The following is a 27,832-nucleotide window of genomic DNA, read 5'->3' as shown; positions in this document are numbered from 1 at the left end:
ACTATATGCCTCAACGTTAAGATTTGTCAGTCACTATATGGCTCAACGTTAAGATTTGTCAGTCACTATGTGGCTCAACGTTAAGATTTGTCAGTCACTATATGGCTCAACGTTAAGATTTGTCAGTCACTATATGGCTCAACGTTAAGATTTGTCAGTCACTATATGGCTCAACGTTAAGATTTGTCAGTCACTATATGGCTCAACGTTAGGATTTGTCAGTCACTATATGGCTCAACGTTAAGATTTGCTAGTCACTATATGGCTCAACGTTAAGATTTGTCAGTCACTTTATGGCTCAACGTTAAGATTTGTTAGTGGGTTTCGGCCCCAAGGATCCATGTTAATTTCGAACCCTGTCTCAGATAACGATGTAAATAGTCGAGAATAGCCTGTCTATCCAAACCAAATATTGTTATACCCGGGAGGCAATGTGAACATATCCAATATGTGTGTATTGTTGAAAATGACCAGCAGTGTCTTTAAACTAATCTGAAGTATAAAAGAAAGTGTCCATATAGTGTTTTGGGATTGTTATCAAACATTGTGTACGAATACACATTTGTTGGGTTCATTCGATCCGGTATTCCACTTAAAACTATCAGAGGGGTACACAAAGTCCGTGGTCTAGACTGCCATTTGTCCGAGGTGGCTGAGTCGGTTAGACGGCTGTGCGCTGGCGGTTTGGTGCCTGACTTTGATGGTCTGGGTTGGAATCCCGGATGGGACCCACCCGAACAAAGGATCTATTCCTTTTACTTTACGTAGAAACTGCAATCCCAGAAATAACGCGTGTTAAACATTGTGCACGTTTTGCAAAAATAACCGATTGAAAACAGCCCCCCATATCGTACTTTCCTTTGTACTTCAGTATATATAAATCCCAACACAGTGACATAACGGCCTTGCTAAACATGTCTTGGCCTTTGTCACTTTACTTTGAAAGAAATGTGTGCACATCACGGTTACGTCGGTTTATAAAAAGACAAGATGATAAACAACAACGCGGTGGTAAAACATGTTCAAATGGATTTGAAAACAAGAGTACAAATTTCAATATTCACGAACCTCCATTATATCTTAAAACCTTCATTTCAGACCCATCCTTCGAATAATTTGCATGTCCGAATACCAAAGGGCGGAATGGGTTGTAAGTTCAAGTTCCAGGTGAGTAAACGATATTTGTCTGCAATGGCAGTTCTTGTGGGTTAGCATTGGTTCGGGAGCGTCATTGTAATATTTGTTTGTTGTTTAAGACCACACTCAGCAGTATTCAAGCTGTCTGTAAATGATCGACTCTAGATCAAACAAACCAGTGACTACCTATTCTCCAAACGTTCGTAGCCCAACGAACTTCTTAAGCCCATTTTTAACACATTGGCTACGATCAAAGTTAAGAAGTCTTAGGGCGACGAACGTTTCGAGAATAAGGGTCCAGTTCTTATCAGGATCTTCATTGTGTTACGGTTACACACACACACACACACACACACACACACACACACACACACACACACACACACACACACACACACACACACACACACACACACACACACACACACACACTCACTCACACACACACACACACACACACACACACACACACACACACACACACACACACACACACCACCATCGTCATTAACGTAGAATTTTCTCGCAGTAGACTCAAAGGGAGGTAACTCTAAAGTGATTCCTGCTGCCAAAGTACGAAAAGCACTGAACATTTATGAAATGAAATGGGACCCATAGTAATCATTATCACTTAATCATTATTACAATTTACAGAAAATACACTCTCGTAACAAATGGTCTGTAGCCCATACCGCAGTTAAACGTGGTTCACACAGTGCACTGACACCAAACACAAGCCCTTGTTATCTCATGCACGGTAGCAACAAGTGCACAATTGGACGTCTTTTGGTATGCATTTCATGCGGACAGACGCTAGTGTATTGTCAATAGATTTGGGATGAGGGGGTGGTGGGGTAGTCTTGTGGTTCGATTCCCCACAAAGGTACAATGTATGAAGCCCATTTCTGGTGCCCCAGGCCGTGATATTGCTAAAAACTCTTGGGTGAGCTCTCATTTTTGGATGTGTAAAACTGATGACTGCTTCATTTTTGCGTTTTCAGGTGAGGGCGTTTTCAAGATGCACCCCGAATGCAGTTGGACCATACAGTAGCATTAACATCAACATTGGTATGCAACACCATGTGCATGTCATACCATACCGACATGTATAGAAGGGGTGATGGAACAAAACTTAATTTTGCTAATTCAAATTAAGGTATTAAGTTACAGTATAGCAAAAGAAAAAGGTTTAAGTCACACTATGTATCATGTCAAAACAGGGTTAAGTTACAATATATAGCATAACAAAAAAATGGGTAAAGGTACAATGTAACGGAGAGAAATCAGTGTAATGTGGCAAACGGAACCAAAATGGTGACAACTTACAATTTACACGATGGCGGAACAGAATTAAGTTGCAGTTTACACTGAAACAAAGTAGGGTTATTTTGCAGTACAAACGTTAACAAAACAGGGATAAACTTGCACAGTCATCGTTACAAAAAGGTTAAATCACAAATGCAGCCTTACAACACATCTGTACAATACAAGATTATGTTGCAGTGCACATGGTAGGGGTGTAAGTATTTCTACATGTGAGCAACTCTGTGTCATATGTTTTTATTTTCTCTAATTTCAGATTGCAATAATGTGATCGGGTTTTCTTGTCCGAAGCCGCCTATTTGTGAGTATATTTGTAAAACAAATCAAATAAGACAAGTAGTTTATCTCTTGAAAATGCCCTTATTCTTGCATTTTCAACATCTGAAGTGTCGTGTATTGCACTTTCAATATATTGCTCTTTCATCTTCTACAGCGTGGGAACTTCCGCTTATTAAGCTTGATTTCGATTACCTACCTGATAAATTGCGTTTATTGGTGCTCACTGTCTGTTCCAAGCTCGTATATTATAGGACCGGCGTAATACACATGGTTAATATATATTCCGTTTTAAAGGGGAATACTAGAAAGTTTCAATAACTTGCTGGATGAAAGTCGTCAGGAACTCGCACCCCAATTTTTAACGCAAAAATATCTATGTTCAACTTTCAATCTCGAATAATGCTTTTGTTATCTGCGTTTTGGCCATTATACACATTCCGCCCAAACTCCTTTCTCATTTATATCCCAGACAACCCCCCTGGCAATGTGGAGAAGATTACAATGACTGTGATGCCCATCCAGCGTGGATACCGGGTGTTGATGGGGTGGAGGCCTCCGACGGACAAGGGATCTATAGGTCAGATTGACCAGTACCACCTCAGATGGGGAAAGCTCAACTTATCTACGTACGACTCACTGATGGGCCTTGGGACCCTCTACAACACGAGCACCAAGATTGTACCTGGGGTATCTTGCTTTATCATCTGACACCCGAGCAGATCCGGGTTAGAACTGATATTCAGTAAAAGACGACTAACGTGATCGGGTGGTCATGCTCGACGATTTGGTTGACATATATCATCGTATCCCAATTGCTTAGATCAATACACATCAATGTCCATGCTGTTTGTCACCGGATGGCCTGGTTCAGTCTCGATTATTTACAGACCGACGCTATATAGCTGGAATATTGCTGAGTGTGGCATGAAACTAGACTCACTCAGAAGTGTTATTTTTTAAAAAGAATTTCATAGCTAAACAGTTATTGCATGTAATTCACACTGAAAAGCCCTCCTTCCCCCGATGTCACGAAAACATCATAATGGTTTGCCATGCATGATAACAGTTGAATTTGTGCATCAAGGCGATGTCGTCATGTTAATATATTGCTAGATGACTAATTCAGGTTTCATGCAAGAAATGTCAAACCATTTGCAAAACCAGTAATTTACTCATGTTCAAAAGAAACCCCAACCTTTTTCTGTGTATTTGTTTTGGTGACCGGCACGTTAATAACATAAACGATCACTATTCACTGATAACTATTGTTATCGATTTCTATAGTGTTGACCCTATAAACATATCATGTATTCTATTTCAGAATCATACATGGGCGGAATTTGAGTTAGCGAACTCATCTCAAAATGCCGCGGACACTTATGGTGTACAGGTATCTAAAAACCTGTGTGTTTGAACATCTACCTCGGCCATTAATCGAAAAAGGCGACATTCAGGAATTTGGTCGATGTACCAATAAGAACGAACAGTTAGATGTGCGTAGGATATGGCTCCCCACACCATCACACCACCGCCCCGATTCTGTTGAGGGTCTTCCATATTCGGCAGTTTCTACGGAAGTAGCATGCCGAAGACGTATATGAAAGACCCAGATGTAGGGACCTTGTGTATGGTGACGACTCTTGGTCTACCACTTCACGGACGATAATGGGTTGTAGGCAAAGGGAATATAGCACTCTGGTGTGTCTGGTCACAGTGGTGCTAAGGGGTTTCGGGCGCTTGAGAACATCCATTGTCTCGATTACACATGAACAATTGTAAAACATGTCACTAACCTTTAAAAGACAACTCCACCTCAAAGACAAGCAATCATACGTGCGTTTACAAGTACATATGAATACTTCCCACCGAAAGTTTAGACTCACTGAAAATAGTCACAATGTCTTACACATACATATATACATACACTCGTATGTTTCGACTTTAACTTGAGGGAACACAAGTGTAAAGTCTTGTTAAGCATTCTCCAATGTTCACTGAGTCTTATCATTTCTTGAACTCATGACAATAATCTTTTCAACTGTACGAATTTGTTTTATTATACATTAGTTCATGTGCAAATAGTACCTTTAAACAGCATGAACTATATTTGCAAAATGTAGTTTAGAACAGTTGCCTGAAGTAAGTGGCTATATTTACACCGGTTAGTCTAAACCTTTGATGGAAAGTATACATACAGATTGGAAATTATCTTCTGCCTTGGTACAACTATGGTTAAGGCGCCGAAGACCTACATGGGTGTCTGCAACGTGAGAAGCCAATTTCTGGTGTCCCCCACCGTGTCACTGCTGGAATGTGGCTACAAGCGACCTAAAACTAAACTTAGGGATACTAAACGGTCGGTTCATTTCATTAGAAGAATTCTCAAGAATTTACACCACATAAAATAACGTATTGTTGTCTATACTTATGTTGCGTTTAGATGTATATTGTTTGTATTATTGTATCTCACTTGGCAAGTCTCTTTCAGATAATCGCGACAGCTCCCGGGCACAGTCTGGTTGGGTCATGGTTGACGCCTGTCACCTCTGTGTCCCCCGGGCCGATCGGAGACGACGATGCCCCGCCAGCAATGACAAAACAAATCCCCATTCAAAAAGAACATGGTAAGCCTTAAGGTCACAGTCTCATGACATTGCTTGATTGTTATTTGTTCCTGTCGTCAGCATCATTCAGTCTACATGTATATAGTTGAAACTGGACCAGACAATCTAGTGACTGATATTGTGAGCAGCGATGACGCTTCAGGTAACGATGACGCGGCACTGGCCACCAAGATTGGCCACCCTACTCATAAAGCCGCCTCTAGTTACATGTACCTGTAGGTGGCTTAAGAAACTGTTGGAGACAGAATATGTCCATGGAAACATGATCATCATCGTATTCATCATTTATTCAGTAGTGATCGGTATGAGACAAACAGTACATGTGTAAAATATGAATGAACATACGTATTGCGCCACAAACAAAAATAATTTGAACTTAACGTATTGTATTTAGACCTACATTATTTCTTAGTTTAAACACCTTATCAATCAAAATACAAAGGTTGAAAAGCTTAACTTTATCAACATTGGTGAACAAGTGGATCAGTTATTTGGCTGGTGGTAATAATAGGCTGTAATATATTTGATACGCAAATCATCACAAGCAGATGACAAGCACCAGAATAACATGGATCTGTGTTGTACATTAGGAACAATATGTATGTATGTGTGTGTGTCTGTATGTATGTATGTATGTATGTATGTATGTATGTATGTATGTATGTATGTATGTGTGTGTGTGTGTGTCTGTATGTATGTCTGTCTGTCTGTCTGTCTGTATGTATGTATGTATGTCCGTCTGTCTGTCCGTCTGTCTGTCTGTCTGTATGTATGTATGTATATATGTATGTATGTATGTATGTATGTATGTATGTATGTATGTATGTATGTATGTAAGCACGCACGCGCGCACTCCACTACTGAGTCTAACAAAACCTAGTAGGAGGTCGCGTCAGGTAACCTTTGAGCGACCAATGACCGTCCAATCAAACGCGACACGGTTAAATAGATTTAACCAATCAGACAATGGCTACTATTTAGGGATCGGAGGGACTTTCAAAATATTCACGTCACTGACACAGATCTCTCCACAAACAAAAGTTCGCATCTAACACAGTTATTTGACCTGCAGTATATACGCTTTGGGGTTTCTGTTGACATGGTTACCATTAGCTAATATTTCCGCTAACATCCTTGAATATTGCCCAAAACACTATTTTCAGTTTACTCACCGTTGTCATGGTTGTTCGTACGCCGTGTGCATCACCCGGAAGCGTACGGTAAATAGCATTCGGAATCGTTCGGGTACGAACCTTTTCGAGATAAAAAGTTCAAAACGTATGTGCGAATGTGCACTTTCGCGATTTGGTAAGCTGTGCTCTGATTGGTCTGTCTCAAAGGTTACCTGACGCGACCCCCGATAAGGTTTTGTTAGCCTCAGTAGTGGAGTGTAACGAAAAGTACTGAGGATAAGTTTACTTAGACTGACTCAGTGGTGGAGTGTAGCCAAATACACTGAGACTAAGTTTACTTGTAATGTCACAGTAAAATCGGGGTGGTGGGGTATCTTAGTGGTTAAAGCGTTCGCTTGTCTCGCCGAAGACCCCCATGAGTGCAGTGTGTGAAGCGTGATATTTTTGGGAATATTGCTAAACGCGGCTTAAAACAATATTCGTTCACACACGTATAATCTGTTTGAAAAGCAAACGAACGCTGCATGACCCAAACGTATAACTTATCGTTGTAGACGTGACTGTGTTGTAGATGTCCATGCTGTTTTGCTGCAGCTACCGTGCTGAAGGACGACGATGGCGTCGTCATCGTGTTGGTCCCCAAGGCCAGAGGGGCCAAGGTGTATGTCACCATGCCAGAAGAGCGGTCGCACGCCAACATCAGAGGCTTCAGTCTCCAGTGGGGAGGTGTTGACAACAGCACAGACAAACCAGTCCTCGTGAATACAAATACAACATTTATCGCAAAGGTACGACAAATATGGTGTCTTCTTACGGTGTAGTGAGTGAGTTTAGTTCGCAAATGGGGTTCATGCATGTGGGGAATAGAACCTGGGTCTTCGGCAAGACGAGCGAACGCCTTACCCACTAGGCAACCCCACTTACCTCGCCCTCTTACCGTGTAGAACGCAGAAGGTCGAGATAGTGATGGCGTATGGCCCTCAAGATTGAGCTCAGGTAACAAATCGGTTTTCGTTAAGCATCGTTGGGCGCTGAGTGGTTCAGTCCTGCCCGACAACGAAGTACAAGTGATACATCTGGCCTCACCTTAAGCAAGTGAGTTTGTTCAGATTTGCCTCTGTTCACCCAACAGAAAATGGGTACCTGGTAGGATAAGTCATGCCAAGGCAATAATGTGTTCGTGCTTTGAACATGCATATGTCTGTAAACGGCCATTTTTAGTATGGTAATATGCATATACAATGAATCCTGTTTGACTCGAAATCTGTTTTTCGAGTCACAAATAGACTCCAGGTATCGGTTCGTTTTTAATGTCAGAATGTACACACTTGAAAACTGGATTGACCAAACAGTAACAAACGTTTTCAACGTCACTGAAAACATTCACAGAAACACTGCAAACGTTATTCAGACAGAAAACGCAACTATGATAAAAACTATCGAATATCCATTAATTAAAAAATTGTGGGTGTGTACTTTCTTTTGATCAAGAGTATATATGACTTCAGCATCACTTATGAGAGATGGTGTGGTAGCCTAGTAGTGGTGCCATAGCTTTGTCAGTCGCAGGTAAAATGGTAGGGACGAATAGTTGGTTTCTCCAAGGGGCGGTGGGAGTATCCGAGTGGTTAAAGTGTCTCTCGTCACGCCGAAGATCCGGGTTCGGTTCCCCACATGGGTACAATGTGTGAAACCCATTTCCGGTGTCCTTGGCCGTGGTATCACTGAAATATTGCTACAAGCGATGTTAAACTAAACTCACTCACTCACTCTTGTCCTAAAAAATCTGGAATGTTGTCAGGCTTCAACAAACTAGTGTATTATGTACTTTGTACCGTTTCGTTACCTCAGTTTCGATTTATGTCCGAGTAGTCGAGGGCAATTTTGTAGGAGTTTTTGAGTTGGAATATCTCCGATATCTGCAGGGTATACGTTCCAAAAAATCTCCACTATACCCTAGATGCATCTACGGCTCAGGCCGGTAATTGTGATACCTCCCTTTGCTCCGCATTCTCACAGTAGCCAATCAGCTAAGGCGCCATTACAACCGAGCTTGCTAGAGTCAACAGAAACAGCAGCTGCAGCTGGGAATGTTTGTTCTCAGGGCGACTCAGGGAAATCCTACAGACAAATTGAGAGGTCTACCTCTTTCAGAGTACCTCTGCATCATTAGTTTTGCCAAGTTTGATCGGTTATATAATTTAAAAAGCGAAAGTGGTTTGCAACTGGTATGCTCAACTTCCCAGCGTAGACACCTGATAGGATAAAAAGCTAGCCAAACGAGGTAACACATTCATCGGGGCGAGCAGTAGATACATCCAGGATAAAGTGGAAATTTATCGGAACGTACACCCAGGAGTTATCAAGGATGGGTGTAACAACATCGTAAAATGTGTGAATATTCAGTTAGATCCGCTGATTGTTTCATTCCAACCCACCTTAACAAGAAGAAGGTGTGGCTTCATTAGTGCTCAATCCGGGACAATCAAAATAGTTTTGCAGGTTACAGTTTGGGGCGATTGGTAATGTATTAGGACAGTTTAGCTCCAGTGGTGGGACTCGCGGCAATCCAGTACAACCTGAACAGTTTGCAGATAACGGATCGTGTAGAGTGGTAACGAATGAAAGCAGTTTAGCCTCGTTCTTGAGCACTAATGGCAATCCGGGACAATCCAAATTTGCAAGCAATTGGTGACGAATGTGTTCTGTACGTCACGAAATAACATGACTGCTGACGAATGCGGCATTTTATGCAAAACATGTTATAATTCTCAAAGATACAACACACGGACCTAATCATTATACTTTCTTAATTCGTTTCAGAAAGACAAATATTCTGGGGAAAACCCGACAAGTTAGATCCCCTGGAAGATTCAGTGTGTCACATCATATATATCAGGCATGCATTTGTCGTGACCGCGAAATGCCCTATCCATTTGCATTCAATCTACCTCTCGTCTCTTCTCTGTAATATATATCATTTGTAATAAATCGGTACAGGAAGACTCACTGGTGCTTGTCGTGTATGTTACACCTGTGTTGTTCCGTGATCTCCGGAATTTGTGATCGATAAGGTTTGTATCCAGATACACCTTGGTCTACATACCGACCCAGACACTAATACATTTCGATGTGTATTTTGGCCGGTTCGACTGACGTTGCCTTGAATCAGTATGATGTGGTGCACTGGATCAGCAAGGTGTTTCATGAGACTAAAGTGGTATATTTAGTGATTAAATACAACAGTTTCCACCAAACAGAGAAAAATTGCCATTTCCCTCGAGGTAAAAGACACAACACCAGTCCAGCTCATATTGTACCTTAATTGTTGTAAGGATTTTCAGATTCGGTTGTGGTTCGCACTTCACTCCGCAAGCGAGCTGATTAAACTCACTTATTTTGGCACCATGGTCACGCAGACGTGATATCACCATGGTAACACAGACGTGATATCACCATGGTAACACAGGCGTGTTAGCATCATGGTCATACAAACGTGACAGTACCATGGTAACACGTGATAGCGCCAGGGTCATACAGACGTGACATAACCATAGTAACAGACATGATAACGCCAGGGCCACACAACGCAATATCACACAACGGCCACACATACGTGGTAGCACCATGGTAACACCTTCGTATTTTCATATAGTTACAAAGACGTGATATCACCATGGTTACACAGAGGCGGTAGCATATGATGACACAGGCGTGATATCACCATGGTCACGCATACGTGACATCACCATTGTTACACAGATGTGATAGCACAAGGGTCATATAGATATTATACCACCATGGTGACACAAATGTGATATCGCCATGGTGACACAAACGTGATATCACCATGGTAACAAAGACGTGATATCCCCATAGTCACAGAGACGTGATATTGCCATGGTAACACAGACGCGTTATGTTGCTAGTGCTTTTTTTCACAGAATGCTACGTCGTTGGTGCTTGATCATCTCATAGCAAACAGGCGGTACGGGGTGCAGGTCAGTTTTTCATGAACTGTTTATTTTTCCGTAAACCAAATCTCTGTATATGATGCGCAAATCTCTGTATATGATGCACAAATCTCTGTATATGATGCACAAATCTCTGTATATGATGCGCAAATCTCTGTATATGATGCGCATATTAGCGTCGGGGTCTACGTCAAACATGTTTCACTATATCACAGTAACAAGAGATTCACATGTCTGTCATATGTTCTCTGCCACACGTGTTTCATGATGACTTAGTATACCATGATTCACATTTAGACGGAAACATTATTTTTCACAGCGTCGTTGGATCAACATAATCTTATTTTTTTGGGCACAGTCTTGATGAACATTTCTTATTCCCACACATTAAGGTGATTCCACTATACAACACTTCAAAGGAATACGGTCTTGGTAACCTTAGCAACATAGACCTGGAACCAGAGGAAGAACCAGAACCAGACGTCCATATCTTCACCATGCCCTTGATACCAGACCCAGGTAATACGGTCATGTTGCTTCGCTTGACCCAAATTTCAAAAGTGATTAACCCGAGTCACTCCGGAAAATCGAATCGACAGAGCGCGGAAATATGCAGATAACGAATAGTACGGCCACTTCTAAACCCATGGGCGGATAATTCTCAACCTACTTATTATGATACATGTATTTCTGACAAGTCCATTCAGAGGATCGCTTTAAAAAAAGCAGATTAGACATTTTCAACAAGCTATATGAGACTGCTGTTTATAACCTGTATCCCAGCAACACTAATATGATTCAAATTGTGTAAGTTTATGTGTGTTACAAAGCGAGGTTGTTTTAATAGCATGGAATCTGGACGAATTACAAAGCAGGAGATGCAGACAATGGTCGTGAGGCAAAACACACTGTGATTCATCGTCCCAATGTAAAATTAATGGATGCGTTTTTAATAGTGTCCTCTTGAGAAAGATCCAGTTGCAGCAATGCAAGACAAACAGAACTGAGAAACAGAATCCTTGTAAATCTTATACAGAGTATGCCCTGTTTTAATGAAACATTGATGTTGTTGAAACGTTCTTCTCAGGTGCGATGAGGTCACATTTTCTCAAAATAGGCCAATTAAACAAGGCCAATTTCTCCTGCTGGAGGCCAACATTCATTGGGACCGCAGATTATAACCTTGCCGCTTTGTTTACGGTTACTGGGTCTGATAGGTGAAGGAAAGAAGGCGAGACATTGCTATCATTTATCAATATCACTTTGAATGAGTTAGAGAGGTAATTTTGTGTCAGACGTTTTGAAGAACAGTTGTACCTATATACTACGCAAGGGGATACTTATAGCAGAAACATACATGTTAAACCTGCTGTATTATATGATGACATTAGATACCATGGTGTAACGCATAACTGAAGACGTTAAGGCTCCACAAGTACCCAGTCCACAAGTGACTCAAACACTGTAGACGGTAGCCAGTCCACAGGTCATTCAGACTCATCCTAAAGTACACAGTCCACAGGTCGTTCAGACCTTTCTTGAAGTACGCAGTCCACAAGTCACTCAAACACTGTAGACGATAGCACAGGTCGTTCAGGCTCTTCTGTGGCTTCTGAAATTAGAGAGTTTAAAGTGTATTCTGTCTGACAGAAGAAGCGTATAGATGAATATTATACGCATTGTCTTTGTAGACCGAAGCGGAGGAAACAAAAGTGTCCTGGTGGCCGTGTCGGTGTCGGTGTCAGTGGTAGCGGCGATCGTCGTGCTGCTGGCTGTAGTTGGCCTCATCGTTTACAAGAAGAGAAGGAAGAGGCTGTCCCACTTGCAACAGAGATATGGGCAGGACAGCGACAACGCCTACAGTTTCTACCACGACCTCGGTGGACGGACACGGTACAGCCTGGTTTTAGGTGTATAACGCCGCAGTCAGCAATGTTCGGACTATATGACGTCGATCTGTAAATAACGAGACCAGATAATCCAGTGACTGACATCATGAACATAATTAATCTACCCACTTGCAAAATTTTGTTATGCAAAGTAATTGGCCTGACTACATTATGTCAACCACAGATTTTCTTAAACTAGATAACTTAACTTCCATGGCACTGCTGTCGTTGCTGTAGTAACCGGCGCTGTAAAAGTACAATGTGCGAACGCTGTGTCTGCCAACGTATCCAGATGATGTCTGAGCTCAGAATGTCCACCACTGGTTCTCTCTCCCGAGTTTATCAACAACGTGACATGATATCCCCGCACTAGCCCCCACCTACTCTACTGTTTCAGGGCCGAGATAAGCAGCCTGACAAGCCCCTCGGTGGTAGCAGACCGTTGGGAGCTACCCCACAGTTGTCTCAAGTTGGGGCAGGTGTTAGGGAGTGGGGCATTTGGTCTAGTGCTGAAGGGCAAAGTAACCTACACTATGCTGCATCACAGGGGAGCACAACTACCGCGGACTGATGGACAGGATAGGATGCATGCTACAGTGGCTGTCAAGATGTTACAAGGTTGCAAACTGTATTCTGCCGCATTTTGTATAACATGGCTCCTTAGCATTGCATTTGGTTGAGAACTAAACATTCAGATACAAACCCCACCGTTGGAAGAAACTGAGAAACACGTTCTTCGCAAAGTGTCTGCAACACAGCTGTATGGAATCTTAGAATTGACATTGTCGTCTTATCTCCCTCACAAAACCAAGGTAAAAGAGTCAAAACTAGCGAGACAAAGCGTGAACGCGACACCTTTGACATTTGTCGCATTGTTGCGCTTTGGTTAAGTGTAACACTGTTTGTCCCTTTAGGATTCCACAGCTCTGCATCTTGTGAATATTGGACGTAATCTGTGTCCATAAGATGCTTATACATATAGATGCATAGGTTAAACTTACGATAGTTTCTCTGGCAGTTCCAAACATGCAGTGATCACTTTGTGGGCCATTGGCTGCACCCGCTTTTCGTTGAAGAACCAGTTACGGACTTTCACTTATTACGAAATGACAGTTGAACAGTCCCTGAGTATACAACATACCTGTTTAAATGGAGCCCCAGTGACTTGCAAAATCTAGACTTGCTTCATTTAAAGCTTTAGCACTGCAGGTAGAGCTAGGGAAAGTATTATGGTTCAGGGACTGTGAGACAGACTAAACCTGCCCCTTTCCTGTCGCCTGCCTCTCCACTTTGGTGTCTGATTCCAGAGGACGTGGATGGTCGGTACTACCGTGACTTCATCAAGGAAATCAACCTGATGAAGAGGATCGGTTACCATGCCAACGTCGTCAGCATGCTGGGCTGCTGCACTCTCCGTCAGCCCATCTGCCTCGTGGTGGAGCACATGGCAAATGGCGACCTCCTGCACTACCTGAAGAAGATCCGTCACAGCCTCCGCGTGGTAGGCGTCCATATTTTATGTTGTCAAACACCGCAGCCAGTATTATTCCAGAAATGATTGAGTTTTGCTCTTATTCATGGCTGGAATCTAGTGATCGAGATCACGAGCAACAAACGACATCGCCAGGAAGAAATGGCAGTCAACCAAGTCTCCATGAGTGAGTGAATGAGTGAGTGAGTGAGTGAGTGAGTGAGTGGGCTTGTGTGAGTTCGTGGTTGGCTTTGAGTGAGTGTGGTTTGCGGCTTTAGCAGTATTCCTACAATATCAGGAGGCTGACACCGGAAATGGGCTTCTCACATGTCGGCAATCGAACCAGCGTCGTCGGCGTGACGAGCGAACTCTTTAACAATTATGCAACCCTACTGACCTACCAACGTGATCCATTTGGTCCCTCTTCCGACCACCATACGTTTCTTGGAACCATAATTCTCAAGCGAAGACTCTACGCATCCTGGAAGGATGTTGAGTTAACATTTCACAAGTCGCGGTGTTGGTGGCTGCTCCTTTTGAAACATACGTATATGGGTTCAGGTACCCTCGAAGGGCGAGGTGAACATAAACACACATCCAGGGTACCTCAACCCATGGTTCCGGTGGGACCATTGAACAACGTGTTTATCTTACCGAACACATCAATGTTAATTTTGAACTGTTTGAAGCAAAGGGTATCAGATCGTACACAGTACCGTAACCTGTGTGAATCAAACGACTCGAATCTTACATCTTACTGTTTTTTCACGTAGGTATTGTCTTAGTAAAGTCGCCGGGATGTAATTCCCCTTCTTAAATGTCACGGGGACTACATTAGAACGTTTTGTCAAAAATTTATTTATTGGAAAGAGAGTCAAATATTTTCGTTGACATCGCTAGATTTTGCGGACGACACATGAAACACGGTTATCTCCCTTCAATAGATTTCTATTCGCGAAACATTTGTAATTTCCGTGCATCATGCATCGTCTAATGTTATTCGCTTGTAAGCGGGAAAATAAGATAAGAGCGCTCAGCCAAACAGAATACACACGCACACACACGCGCACACACTGTTATTCCATTTGATCACAAGAACATCAGTACAAAACGATTAAATTAGATCATGGCTAGGTTGTTACTCGCGTCATTTAAGAGTCAGTCGAGTGGCGGAGGCTGTAGAAACTCTCAGTCAACACAGACTGAGGTCTTCTTTCTGCAGGGTGACTGGGGGTTGGCAGGACAGGATGCAGGATAAGGATAAAAACCATAATCACTCACTCACTGATATCATGCATGGAGGTTATAGTCACCATGAGACTGTCTTCATTGTTTGAAAGTTGTTTTTGAAGCTTACCACACTGGAAAGTGAAGACACGTCGACATATGCACGTATGTGCACGTAGGTACAGCTTTTTGAGAAAGTAATATTTTGTCTACAAAATATATAATTATGCCGAGGTGTTTTATTTTGTAGGTATTGTTGCTACCTCATTTTCAAGTTACAGTCAGAGGTCAGCTTGGCCTTGGGGTCATCTCCCTGAAAATGAGGTTTCCCCTTTTTATTTATTTTATTGTATTTATCCTTTTGTTTATTGGCATGTTGTGATCCTTGCCAATATATTTCAGTATGTAGGGCAAAACAGCCTTAATTATATGATTTGCATTTATGTATGTATTTTTCATACTTCTTTTTTGCATTATGTAAGCATATATTATGTAAGTCGCAACATTATTATGTATCGTTTATGACCACACCGCTTCAAGCTCCCCTTTCTTGTATATACTTCTCACTTCTTGGAAGTAGGGGGGTGGTCACTATTCATTTCTTCTGGCAATAAACCCTTAAACTTTTCATTTGTATATTCTCTTACAACGAGGTTATAATTTGGGGGGGTGTTGGGTGTGTGTGCGGGTGTTCATTTTCATCCAATTTCGTGAGACTGTCAATGGTTATTTAATAAAATTAAAATCGTCTACTGATTTGTGTTCAATGAGGTGCATTCTGGATCCTTCTGATGAAAAATTTGAGGAAATTATCGAAGGGACACAACTCTTCTCGGCATATGTTGAATTATACCGGGGATTTTACAGCAGCGTTTGGTTCCTGAAACATCTGACTTAACGCACCTGTATTTGCTGCGGTCTGTTATTAATCAAGTTTGGACGAGATAATCCAGTGATCAACAACACGAGCACCGATGTACACAAGACAAGTGTGGTAAGATGACATGTGCCAACCAAGTCAGCAACTTGATAATCCGATCACATTAGTTGCTTTTTCGGATAAGTGTGAGTTTCTGAAGACCTGTTGTAACCCGGATCTTCACTGGTTGATACGTCCGATTTTTTTGTGAGTGAACTATTAACTATCGTTTTCATTCAGGTGTACGCCTGTGGCTTGTTTGTTGCTTAAGGTCGCAATCAGCAGCATTCAATGTCTGTGTTGCAATAATTATGAACTTGTCAAGAATGTTTGCGTATTTTTGTTCAGCAAGAAGATGAGACCGGCCACTATGAGAACAGAGAAGTGGAACACATTACCCCACTGAACCTGCTGTCATTCGCCAGGCAGATTGCACGCGGAATGGTTAGTACATAGAACGAAAAAAAACACAACTTCCTTTGGAGGGTCAAGAACGTGGTTGTGTCGTACCATATCAATATTCGAACTGGACCCCAAACATTTGTTAGTATTAATAGCAGGCTGTGACTCCATTATCAATACAGTTCATACCACCTTTGTTATCCAACCATAGGGGTTAAGGAGGAAGGTATCACTGCGAGGAGATTGGTTATCATCAGTGCTGTACTGAATCTTGTTTTTTGTATATGGATGTGTTTATTTAATGGCAAAATATTATCATAACCAGCGTCAATTCGTGCTATTCTTATCAACAATAGGTTAATGGTTAGTATGGTTGATGGTCAGACAGTAGAGCTAAGTGTGATTCTAAGTGTGAGTGTAACACCCATCCTGACAATGTCCTAGTGATGTTGTAGTGTTCTATGATATAACTGTTTTACAAGGTGGTTTGCTATACTACACCACTAAATAGGATTCTGTAAATCAGGTTTGGTCATACAAACCAGACAAGAAGTAAACCAACCCTGACCACTCAAATACATTTTATTCACCTTTCAGGTTTTCTTGTGTAGATTTCTGATAATCAGCACTGTCCTTTAATCCTCATAAGAGGCTCTCAGATAATCTCACTGGTATGTTATCTCTCCATGTTATCTCAACCTTAATCTCTTGAATCAACTTAACAATATTTGGTTTAATCATTTGTACTGTTTCATAAGTAGTTGTGTAAAGCAAATGTGGAAATAGTCAAGTGTTTGCAACAGATTCAGATTGACTAGATCTGACATGATGACTAGACCAGCATTTGTATCTGATGACACTTTTCTGTTACCTCTGTTTATGTTTCTAAAATAATTGTTGACTAGTTTTATTAAGTGATTGTTATGTGTACGAGTGAATGAGTGAGTATTTTGTGGTTGGTTGTTGTTTTTTAATGCCGCACTCAGGAATGTTACATGTATATGGTGGTGGACTGTAAATATTTGAGAATGAACTAGGCAATCCAGTGATCAACTGCTTTGATCTACCCACTTGGGAACTGATGTCAAGGGGTCTGTCAACCAGATCCTGTTAGTTGCCTCTTACGACATGCATGGGTTGCCGAAGACCAATTCTTACCTGGATCTTCAAGATATCCTACCTTAAACAGGTATATCCAGGTGTTTCAGAATGATCTGAGAGGCAAGCCTGAGGTGACATTTACTGTTTTTTAGCAATAAGCATCATACGGTGCCTTTCAATCCAGGTTGTATGAGGGTAAAGTGGGATTCAAACTCACAAACATAGGTTTCTGGTGTTCCAAAGGGATACAACTCTGTATGACATATTGTGATGCCATAGAGGACTGGGCCTCCTGTGATCCCCAATTTGAAGAAAAAGGGTATTCTTGAATATTTGAACATCCTGCAGTGACTTCCTTTCCCTTTCATATTTCAGGAGTTCTTGTCTGGGAAATCATTTGTTCACCGAGACTTGGCAGCACGAAACATATTAGTTGATGACAACAAGGTCTTGAAGATTGGTGACTTTGGCCTGACACGTTTCATATATGATGACAAAATTTACATCAACCGTCATGGGGGAAAACTCCCTGTCAAGTGGATGTCTGTGGAGGCCATCTTTGATCTGACTTTCTCAACAGCCAGTGATGTGTAAGTATGTGTGCTGTGTTCTCTATATGTCTGTATGGGTACTGCTCTGTCACATTTGTGTTTGCTGTTGGTCTGTAGTGTTCTGGCACATGTGTAGTGATGTTGGTCTGTAGAGTTCTGGCACATGTGTGGTGCTGTTGGTCTGTAGTGTTCTGGCACATTTGTGTTGCTGTTGGTCTGTAGTGTTTTGGCACATGTGTAGTGATGTTGGTCTGTAGTGTTTTGGCACATGTGTGGTGCTATTGGTCTATAGTGTTCTGGCACATATATGGTGCTGTTGTGTTCTGGCACATGTGTAGTGCTATTGGTCTGTAGTTTTCTGGCACATATGTATTGCGGTTGGTCTGTAGTGTTCTGGCACATTTATGGTGCTGTTGGTCTGTAGTGTTCTAGCACATGCCTGGTGCTGTTGTTCAGTAATGTTCTGGCACATGTATAGTGCTGTTGGTCTATAGTGTTCTGGCACATGTGTGGTGCTGTTGGTCTGTTGTGTTCTGGCACATGTCTGGTGCTGTTGTGTTCTGGCACATGTGTGGTGCTGTTGTTCTGTACTGTTGTGGCACATGTGTAGTGCTGTTGGTCTGAAGTGTTCTGGCACATGTCTGGTGCTGTTGTTCTGTAATGTTCTGGCACGTGTGTGGTGCTGTTGTTCTGTAGTGTTCTGGCACATGTGTGGTGCTGTTGGTCTGTTGTGTTCTGACACATATGTATTGCTGTTGGTGTGTAGTGTTCTGGCACATGTCTGGTGCTGTTGGTCTGTAGTGTTCTGGCACATGTGTGCTGCTGTTGGTCTGTAGTGTTCTGGCACATTTGACCTATTGTCTGTGAGTGGCTGTGGACTAGTCTAGTGGTTAAAGCGTTGGCTTGTCATGCTGAAACCCAGGTTCAATTCCTCACAAGGACACAAAGTGTGAAGTCCATTTCTGCTCTGACATCGCTGGAATATTGTTGAAAGCAGAGTAAAAACAAAGTTCACTCATTAACTATTGTCTGTAATGCTCTGCCACATTTATCCTATTGTATGTTGGGAAAAGCAGATCCATATTAGTTTCCATGCTCATACTATTAACTATTTGTTTGTCTGGTCCATTCCATTTTGTGCATTAATGGAGGTGTAAAGAAAAAAGGTGTGCAAACTAAGTAAATGTTGGTGCCAGCAAAATATATACACAGACTTCTACTTGTATGATAAAGAAAAACACAACAGGCCATGAAACTATGAAATCAATGATATTGCTTAACATAAAAAAGCAGTGCAAGCCCTTCCCTTTCTATCACCAAACAGTCAGGCATCAGTAGTCTTCAGTAGGTCTGATCTAATTTTTTTTGATTTATGGAAGTATGTAAGTGAAAGGAATCGCTTGATTATTCAATCAAATTTCATGGTTTCTCTTGCAATATAACTGTAATTGCATAAATATTCATTTACTAACTTACTTTACTTTTTGAGTATCCATTTGTAAACGCGCTAGTACCATAGATGACAAAGACCAGCTGTAAGGCAGAGTTCTTTATCTGATCTAGGCAGATGGTGGTGTAAAACACTTGCGATCAATTCTGGAATAACAATAATATATACATGGTGCCAATTATCCAGATCACATGCTCAAAGGCAATTTGTTTGGCCTGTGATCATTGGATGTCAGTCTGAAACAGCACAATTATCAGTCTCAACTCCCTGGGAACTCTTTCAGCCACTAGGTGCAGCAAGTTAATGTGGGCCGAATCATATAATGTGAACGTCTTCGATAGTGTATCTAAACACAATATCAAAATTATATATGGTATGCGGAACACAAGCATAAAATACATCACAAGTGCAATAGAAATTACTTTCACAGCAATGGTTTTTCACAAATTCATCACCAAGATATTGAAAAGTATTTTATCTCAACATTCCATATACTTTCAACAATAATACTTTAAAATGCCATCAACCAGTTGACATACTTTTGTACTATTTATCCTTAATAAAATGCATAAAACTAACCTTCAGTCTCTTCCAGACCAAAACATGTCCCTGGTGAAGTTGCCAGCCAAAATTAAGATTACTGAGCAGCTTGCTTAGCATGAAAAGCATGAGCTGAAACTTACAGCCAATGAGAAGTTTCAAGGCTTCTTCATAAACTTTAGCCAATCAGCACAGCTGGTATAAAATATGAACTGTGAACTATCCTAACATAGTGGTCCAGGCTGCAGATAAGTGGGTCTGAGGGTCCATACTTCATTACAAATATTTATGATTAAAAGCAAATGTCAAAACAACACCAAAATAATACAACATTGTGTACCCTGCTTCACAGACATTCAATAATGAAACTGCAAGATTGATTTCATTTACGAATGGTTGATATAATCTACGGGTGGAATATTGTGAGTGAAGGGTTGAACAACCAACCAACCAACCAACCAACCAACCAACCAACCAACCATGGTCTGCCTCCAGGTTAGGTGTAGGTCATAGATGCAACAGAGATATTGTCATTTGTGTCTTTGTGTTAACATCAACACAGTCTGATCTACATCCTTGAATTTGAGTTAGCAGACAAACAGTGGGGTTTCTAATAACTCAAGAGATGATAGCCAAGTGGATAAAGACTTCGCCCATCACACTGAAGACCTGGTTCGATTCCCTACATGGGTACAATCTGTGAAGCTGATTTCTGGTGTCCATCACTGTGTTTTTGCCAGAAACAGTTTAAAACTCAGCTCACTTATACACTCACTTTATATTAATACAATAGAATTAGGGTACTTGGTGGTGCTGGTCTGATTTGTCCTTGCTTTTTGCTGGTTATCTCACATGGAATGTAGATTACACTGTTTACCAGAAATATGGTAACCTAGCTTGGTTCAACTTATTTGAATTCTGTCACATCATGGCAAGTGGACGGGCAATGTGAACCTTTGACATTTTCCTCAAGACGTAATAAGAGGAAAACAATATGCATTCTCATAAATAAACTTCACAACAATTTCATTAAAGTAGAAAGTTAAAATTGTTCAAGTGAGCTTGAGGTGTTGGGATTGAGCCCACCTGTCACCGGCTGTAAAATCCTTGGAGTCAACTTTGTGTGCAGACTGTTTCCTTGTTGTCACAACCCCTCGTGTGCAGCACAAAACCCTGTGCACTTAAAAGAACCCACACATCCATTGGTACAAGAGCAGATAGTGGCCACATATATACATGCAAATGCCTAGTTGTGGGTACAGCAACATGCAGTAAACTTGGACAGTATGTGACGTGTGCCCCAGTCCACCCCGCTTTGAATGGGTACCTCATAAAGATGTGAAAGTCACATTAACTTAGTGCGCCAAGTGGGAGCGAGAGTTGTATGGTCCCTAGGGAGTTGAGATTGGTAAGACAGTGTGCTGTTGAGACTTACATCCAATGATTGAGGGAAGAACAAAGTGCTTGTGAGCGGCTTACCTGGAACTTGGTGCTATATAAAGATTGATAGTAAGAATAATTTGGATCAGGTAGTTGAGCATTTAATTACAGAGAAATTCGTTTAAAACCCATAGCATTAGCTGACTTCCAAATGTTTAACAACTCAAATTATCTTTAACAGCTGAAAATTTGAAGGCAAATGTTAAGTAACATGTGACGAGGGTAGGGTATTGTTTAACTACTATTATCTCATGCTGAATGAGTTGAATGGAATATCAGCTTTTTTATTTCAAAGACAAAGCTACTTATATTAATTTCATGATAAATTTTACACCATGATTGCGATGATCTAGTTGCATCATTGTTACATTTACTGTATATTTACTGGGCAATATTCCTATGAACCACGATTTTCAGTGTCATTGTAGCCTATAGGAAATTACACAACATACAAATCTGTGTCCAGTATGCATATATGTAAAGAATGGAGAAAAAAAGTCACTGTGTACTGAATGGATACATTATCATTCATTGTACCCCCAATAGATCTATGCCTTTGCTAAATGTTTACTTGTTTCTCTCAGAGCACTACATGCATTATTTCATCCATCAGTCCCTATGATCAGTGATTTATTCCAGGCTCTACAGAAATTATCAGAACATACTGTTCTGTAAACCACTACTTCACAGAACCCTTGTTCTGCCTGTGAGAACCCTGAACACTGATAATTAAGGGTTCCAGAACTCCCATGTTTGAGAGTTGAGGTGAAACACTGAACATATATTATTCCATTGTCAGTAGGTGGACAAAGTCAGCTTGACTGAAACCAAATGTCTAAAAATTCTGGAGTTTGGGGTCATGCATAGTCCAGTGTAAATGACAGGAGCCTCTGAAATAGCGTTTTTGGACAGCTCTTCTGCTCAACATGCACTTTCTCATGATATAGAGGATGACACATTATGCAAGGCAGTTGAGAACTTGCATGTCTATCTTTCTTTTGTTCTCAAATATCTGAGTTCATGTATCAAGATGATGAACATAACTGGCAAATAGAACATTCCTTATTGTATGATCCGCAGGGAACTGAGATTGATAATATGATGTGCCACTGAGATTGATAATATGATGTGCCACTGAGATTGATAATATGATGTGCCACTGAGATTGTCGTCCAATGAAAGAGGGAAAAAGTACCAGCACCTTGAGCATGTACTGTTACATGGATATATGTGCTGCATAAAATATCTTGTAATAATAGTAAAATAGTGCTATTATTTAGCTGTGTTCAACATTTTCATAACCATTTTAATTAAAACATTATGTAAATGGTCAATGTAGTAGTTACAGTGCTGAAACACTAGTACAATTTATCTATACTTTTTTACTACTCAAAAATAATCTAATTATTCCTCAAGCAACATTCATATTTGAGTAGAAAAAACATAAAAACAGTATGTTAACTTCTCAAAAAAAAGAGTAAAAGACTTGATAGAATACTTTAGTTAAATGAAACATATTAGTTGTTCTTTATCATTATTGAATGTATTTATGTCATATTTTAATAGTAGGTATTTAATCATTTTGTTATGCTATTTTCCACTTCAAGGTTAGGTTTGTCAGTCATAAAAGTTCCTTCAAAGTTAAACTTAAATACATAATTGAATGATATGAAAATAGAAAATAATTGATTTCCTTACTTAGAATCGATGAACTGTTTTTTCACTATTATCTAGATTTGATCTTTAGAAAAACAGACCTTGTTTAAATCCATGTCAAAGATAACCTTATTGCCTCATGGTTGTCTCCCTTCCTCCACATGCCCTGAGATCTTATCCGCCAAAGCAATGTGGCTCTACTAAATTGTTCTCCCCCCTATCATCTTATCTTAGAGGATTCAGTCAGACATGAATTTCATTAACCTGGATATAAATGCAGACTATTTTGCAGCCAACATTTATTTTCGCATGGCATGACATTCCTAAACAATTTACAATGTAGCTTGGTGTGGTAATCAATTTGTATGGGCATCTCGTTTGTTGAAGAGGGACTCGGAAGCCGTTATATGCTCCATGGTGTCTAGGACGGAGACAGACCTCTCATCCATGGTAGCCACAATGTCTGAGCTAGCTAGCCAGGCCTTCATTACCCTGTCCCAACCCTCTCTCCCACTTTATACATTTACTATACCTTAGGAGATAGTACATGTCTTTCTCAGCCTGGACTACACAGGATATCTGACCATGGTATGGTAGATTTTCTCATTGTACTGTGTCTGATTTGTGGTTACTAGTGTGAAATTGGTACTATTTGTTTGCTGCAATTTTTCTCCCTAAACATTTGTTATTTCCCTTCTCTTTAAATGCCAGTTTTCTCTTCTCCTGACCTGGATGTCTCGAGTTGTTCTCACAGAGAATGCACCAGTTAGCCATCCTGCTGAAACAGTGTGGTTCATGCTGAGAACAACTTCTACATCTTTGCTTAGATTGTTAAAATCAAGGAATAAGAGTTCAGAGGAAGATACTTTTAGAAGCAAACACAACAAATATTCAAATTTCTAAAACTAGTAAAGTCTTTATTGGATTTTTTCTTCAAAATTTGTTGAGTTTGAATAATAACTGTTTATTTCTTAATGATGATGTATGCTTTTGTACCTTAAGTGTTCTGAGAACTGATTATGAAACTAAGGATATTTATTCGGTATAAACATCCTTATGAATTAATTTGGTCTAAAAATATTCAATTAGCCGTGTTATCTAATGAGAGATAATATTTTATATAGTAGAACAGGCAAGACATTCTTTTCCTGCTGAAATTCCAAAGATAGATAGGAAGTTGGTGATTAGGCTAATTATTTATTTTGATTATTCATTTGAATATCTTAGTCCTGAGAAATCTTGATCTTTAGACTGTATGTTTACGTTATTTTTGTGTTAAAAACAGTTTTATGTAGAACTGTCTCTCTTTGTTATCTAAATGTGATATGTCACATCTTACACTCATTAAACATTTCTAATTATAACATTTCTTTTCATGGACCTAATTATATATTTTGTGTTTTTATGACATCTGTTTAGCAAAGGATTCTGTTGAAAAATTGTTATATTTTGCTGTGTAAAAAATGAATCTTTTCAAGTATTTACCTATGGAAGACCATACTGTGTTAATTCTCTAGTCGTGTTCGTCATTTATCATGTTGAGGTATTTTCTGCTTGTTATTGCATTATAATCACTGGAACATAAACCACTTTGTTAAGTATAGAATGAAATGGATAATTTTGTCAAAATTAAATCCAATTTTAGAATTTACACATCTCTAAAGAATTTCAACATTGCTTAGAGAGTTGTGTTGACATCTTGTGCCCGCCATGTCATTAAAATAATTATGTAAATGAGATAAATAGAGAGAAGGTTCTATATATATTGCCATCTTGTGTCTGTTTTGAATGAAAAACAACTGGTTCTAATTAATCTAAAAACTTCCCAAACATTCTTTTCAAAACGGCTTTACCTCAATAACCACATTCTACATGACTGTTGTGTTTCTACTTTGACTGGGTTGCTGACTTGTCTTAAGAGTGCATGTGAAATATCTTGTTTTCAGTGACAGCTTTTATGAACAGTTTATCTTTTTATGAATAACTTTGACATTTTCTAGTCTTCATTTTATTATGCATGACTTGTTATTTCCTTTGATGGGTAAGTGTGTTGGTATTTAATTGAAATGGTGGCGTGAATAACATTTTTCCTTTCTTCTTTTACCAGCTTTCCTTCCTTCTCTTAAACGCCTTGAGCATACCTAATTGTGTGAATTGTTATGATGTACAAGTTGCCTTATATATATAATTATCATTATAGCAATGCTGTTGCATTTACACGAACACCAGGAGTCGTCATGATGATTTATAGTGATTTTTGCTTCTTGTGTGATGACATATATCCATAGTTATCTGTTTACAGATGGGTGAGACTATTGTTTCTGTTTTTATGTATTATACCTCTTATTTTAGCAGAAACAGTGCTGATGCGAAGTTAAATATTAACTAATTCACTCTCATTTTGCGACACAAGCTGTCCATCGTAATTATTGAACAATTTGCATGCATGAACTTGTGTTGTTTCTTTTCATGTTGAGTATATTTTTAAACGGACTGCTATATGATTCTGTATGTATTGCATTGGTATTTATATTGCATAAATATTTGAATAACCTCATCATGTTTAATTGTAATGTATTGATAATACTGTATTTCACTATTTAACTGACTGCATATTTGGTATTTTGTTGATTCCAATTTGTGACGATGCTTAACATTTTCATGTGTCAGATATATGTGTGTGAAGACCACCAATGTTTTCATGTGAAGATATATAATCACAACCCATTTTGTATTTATTTGAGCTGGTAAGGTCCTCATTTCTACATGGGGGAACAGTTTCTTCCGACAGAGCCACCATTGAATGCATTTTTGGCCTTAACGATGCTCCTGGAAGTTGAAAGGGAAAAATACTACCTAAACCTATTTTTGATTAGTGCTTCTAACATTGGACATAAAACAAAGTAGTTTGAAACTGAATAATCATTTTCAAAGTAGAGAATATATTTTAACTGATCATTACACTAGACAAATTTTGTGAGAGCAAAACGCCTTCATTATATGCACTCAGCGACCGACCACCGGACAGCAATGATTAAACGCACTAATATGGTAGTTTGAAAACTGAACTAAAATCGAACATTTTCGAAATAAAAATTGACAGGATGTAAATATTTACTGAACATTTAAATGTTAGACACAAGTTTGTGTTTGTTACATAATAAAAAAAAGTGACTGTTTGAATTTTTTAAAACAAATTATTGAAGTTTTTAGCTTAGTGCTTTGACCCGGGACAACTTCAATGAAAGCATTACTTAATTGGTGTGATTGCTTCAGAAGTAGAAAATTAATATAATGTCTTATTTTCTTATTTTAAACTAAATAACCTCTTAAAAATTTGCTTTTAAAACATACCAAAGCGATAAGCTCATGTATGATATTATGGGAAGTGCATATTCAGGTTTATGTTTTAATTAATGATGAATTCATTCTCGTCTCTCATGGTTCAAGTTTTCCGGAAATCATTTTGTTTCTGTATTGCTTTATCATTATTGGGTGCAATTTATCCATAAGGACTACTTAGTTCACCCCTGAAAAGATCCATCTTGTGATTTGAACAATTTTTCAGTTTAATTCATCATATCTGTCTTTGAAATGTATCACTTTGAAAGTTTCTCTGGCATTTACGTGCCTTGTTGGAAGCAGATATGGACAAACTGCTATAAGATGGAACTCTTCAGCCTCCGTTCTTCAGTCCATTACAATTAGAAGAAATTGCTTCCTGTGTAGTCACATGACAAGCAGACGTGACAGAGGCTGATCAAGGAACTGATAGGATATAATTTAAATCTTCAAAAATCCTTTATTGATTTCTTTTTGATATATCTGTGCAATTTCCATAACAATGGCAGCTCTCTTATCGGTTTCTGACTGGCATTTCAAAGAAAATATATATAATTATCTTCATGATGTTATATTTATATGCTTATCTTTGAAAATGATTTTCTATCGTATTGTCTAGTTTTCCGGTTTAATAAGATAGTAACAGACATATTCTTGGAACATCTTTGGTGTATTTTCTTGAACTGATATGAGAATTTGCTTTGGAAGGCCAAAGTATATATTCCTTATCTCCTGGAGTGAAATTTCGATAAATTTTCTGATGCATCCATTTTCAGAATGAGAAAATAAATGGACAGTAGAAATATTAATTAGTTGTTAGTTTCACCTAAAAATGCAATGAATGATTGATATGTTTAAGAAACAAATAAGTTAGTTTGTCTGTGGCTTCAGACTTGAGATTGAGAATGGTTGGTACACCTGAAAAGTTACATCCTCTTTTGATATGGAATTAGACTGTGCATGTCATACAACTAATAACATTGTTGGATATGATTTTAGTGCTGGTGTTATCCCCTGTTTAAGTTGTTATGTAAAGATTATGATTCAAAAATATTTTCTTGGTGTTGTTTGCATTGGTTTGAAATATTTTAAATGTAATTTCAGACGTTTTAATCACTTATTATATATAATCATTGTCATGGAATGAATAATGACACTCCTATGAACGTATTGAATCTTAATTTGTCAGATAAATGGGACTGGCAATGATGTTTTTACAAAAAATAAGATAATGACTTAAAATTGTACATTGGCATAGTCAGAAAATGTGGTTATTTAGAGGATTATCTCAATAAAAGTTGAGCTTTTATCTCATTGTTAATATGCACACATCTTACTGGCTCTATTTCAACCAGTTTTTATTTTAGATATACA

At 39.5% G+C, this 27,832-nt stretch overlaps 2 protein-coding genes across 2 annotated transcripts in view; both read left to right on the top strand.

The window, feature by feature from the left end:
- LOC137293421 (uncharacterized) overlaps positions 1–27,832 on the top strand; it is an 85,661-nt gene that overhangs the window by 11,010 nt on the left and 46,819 nt on the right. Inside the window, exons 8-21 of the mRNA XM_067823948.1 lie at positions 1,099–1,167; positions 2,139–2,205; positions 2,717–2,761; positions 3,209–3,426; positions 4,061–4,129; positions 5,228–5,363; positions 7,091–7,284; positions 10,441–10,497; positions 10,863–10,989; positions 12,162–12,363; positions 12,757–12,977; positions 13,667–13,860; positions 16,325–16,420; positions 17,855–18,069. Coding sequence (XP_067680049.1) covers positions 1,099–1,167; positions 2,139–2,205; positions 2,717–2,761; positions 3,209–3,426; positions 4,061–4,129; positions 5,228–5,363; positions 7,091–7,284; positions 10,441–10,497; positions 10,863–10,989; positions 12,162–12,363; positions 12,757–12,977; positions 13,667–13,860; positions 16,325–16,420; positions 17,855–18,069 — 1,910 coding nt within the window. The remainder of the gene's footprint in view (positions 1–1,098; positions 1,168–2,138; positions 2,206–2,716; positions 2,762–3,208; positions 3,427–4,060; positions 4,130–5,227; positions 5,364–7,090; positions 7,285–10,440; positions 10,498–10,862; positions 10,990–12,161; positions 12,364–12,756; positions 12,978–13,666; positions 13,861–16,324; positions 16,421–17,854; positions 18,070–27,832) is intronic.
- The window catches only part of LOC137293419 (ubiquitin carboxyl-terminal hydrolase 34-like), a 299,421-nt gene that overhangs the window by 231,842 nt on the left and 39,747 nt on the right, over positions 1–27,832 (top strand). The window lies entirely within an intron of this gene.

This window comes from Haliotis asinina, chromosome 8 (assembly GCF_037392515.1).
Source record: "Haliotis asinina isolate JCU_RB_2024 chromosome 8, JCU_Hal_asi_v2, whole genome shotgun sequence".
NCBI lineage: Eukaryota > Metazoa > Mollusca > Gastropoda > Lepetellida > Haliotidae > Haliotis > Haliotis asinina.
Note: the sequence above shows the minus strand (reverse complement) of the source record. Positions and strands in the feature narration are given on the sequence as shown.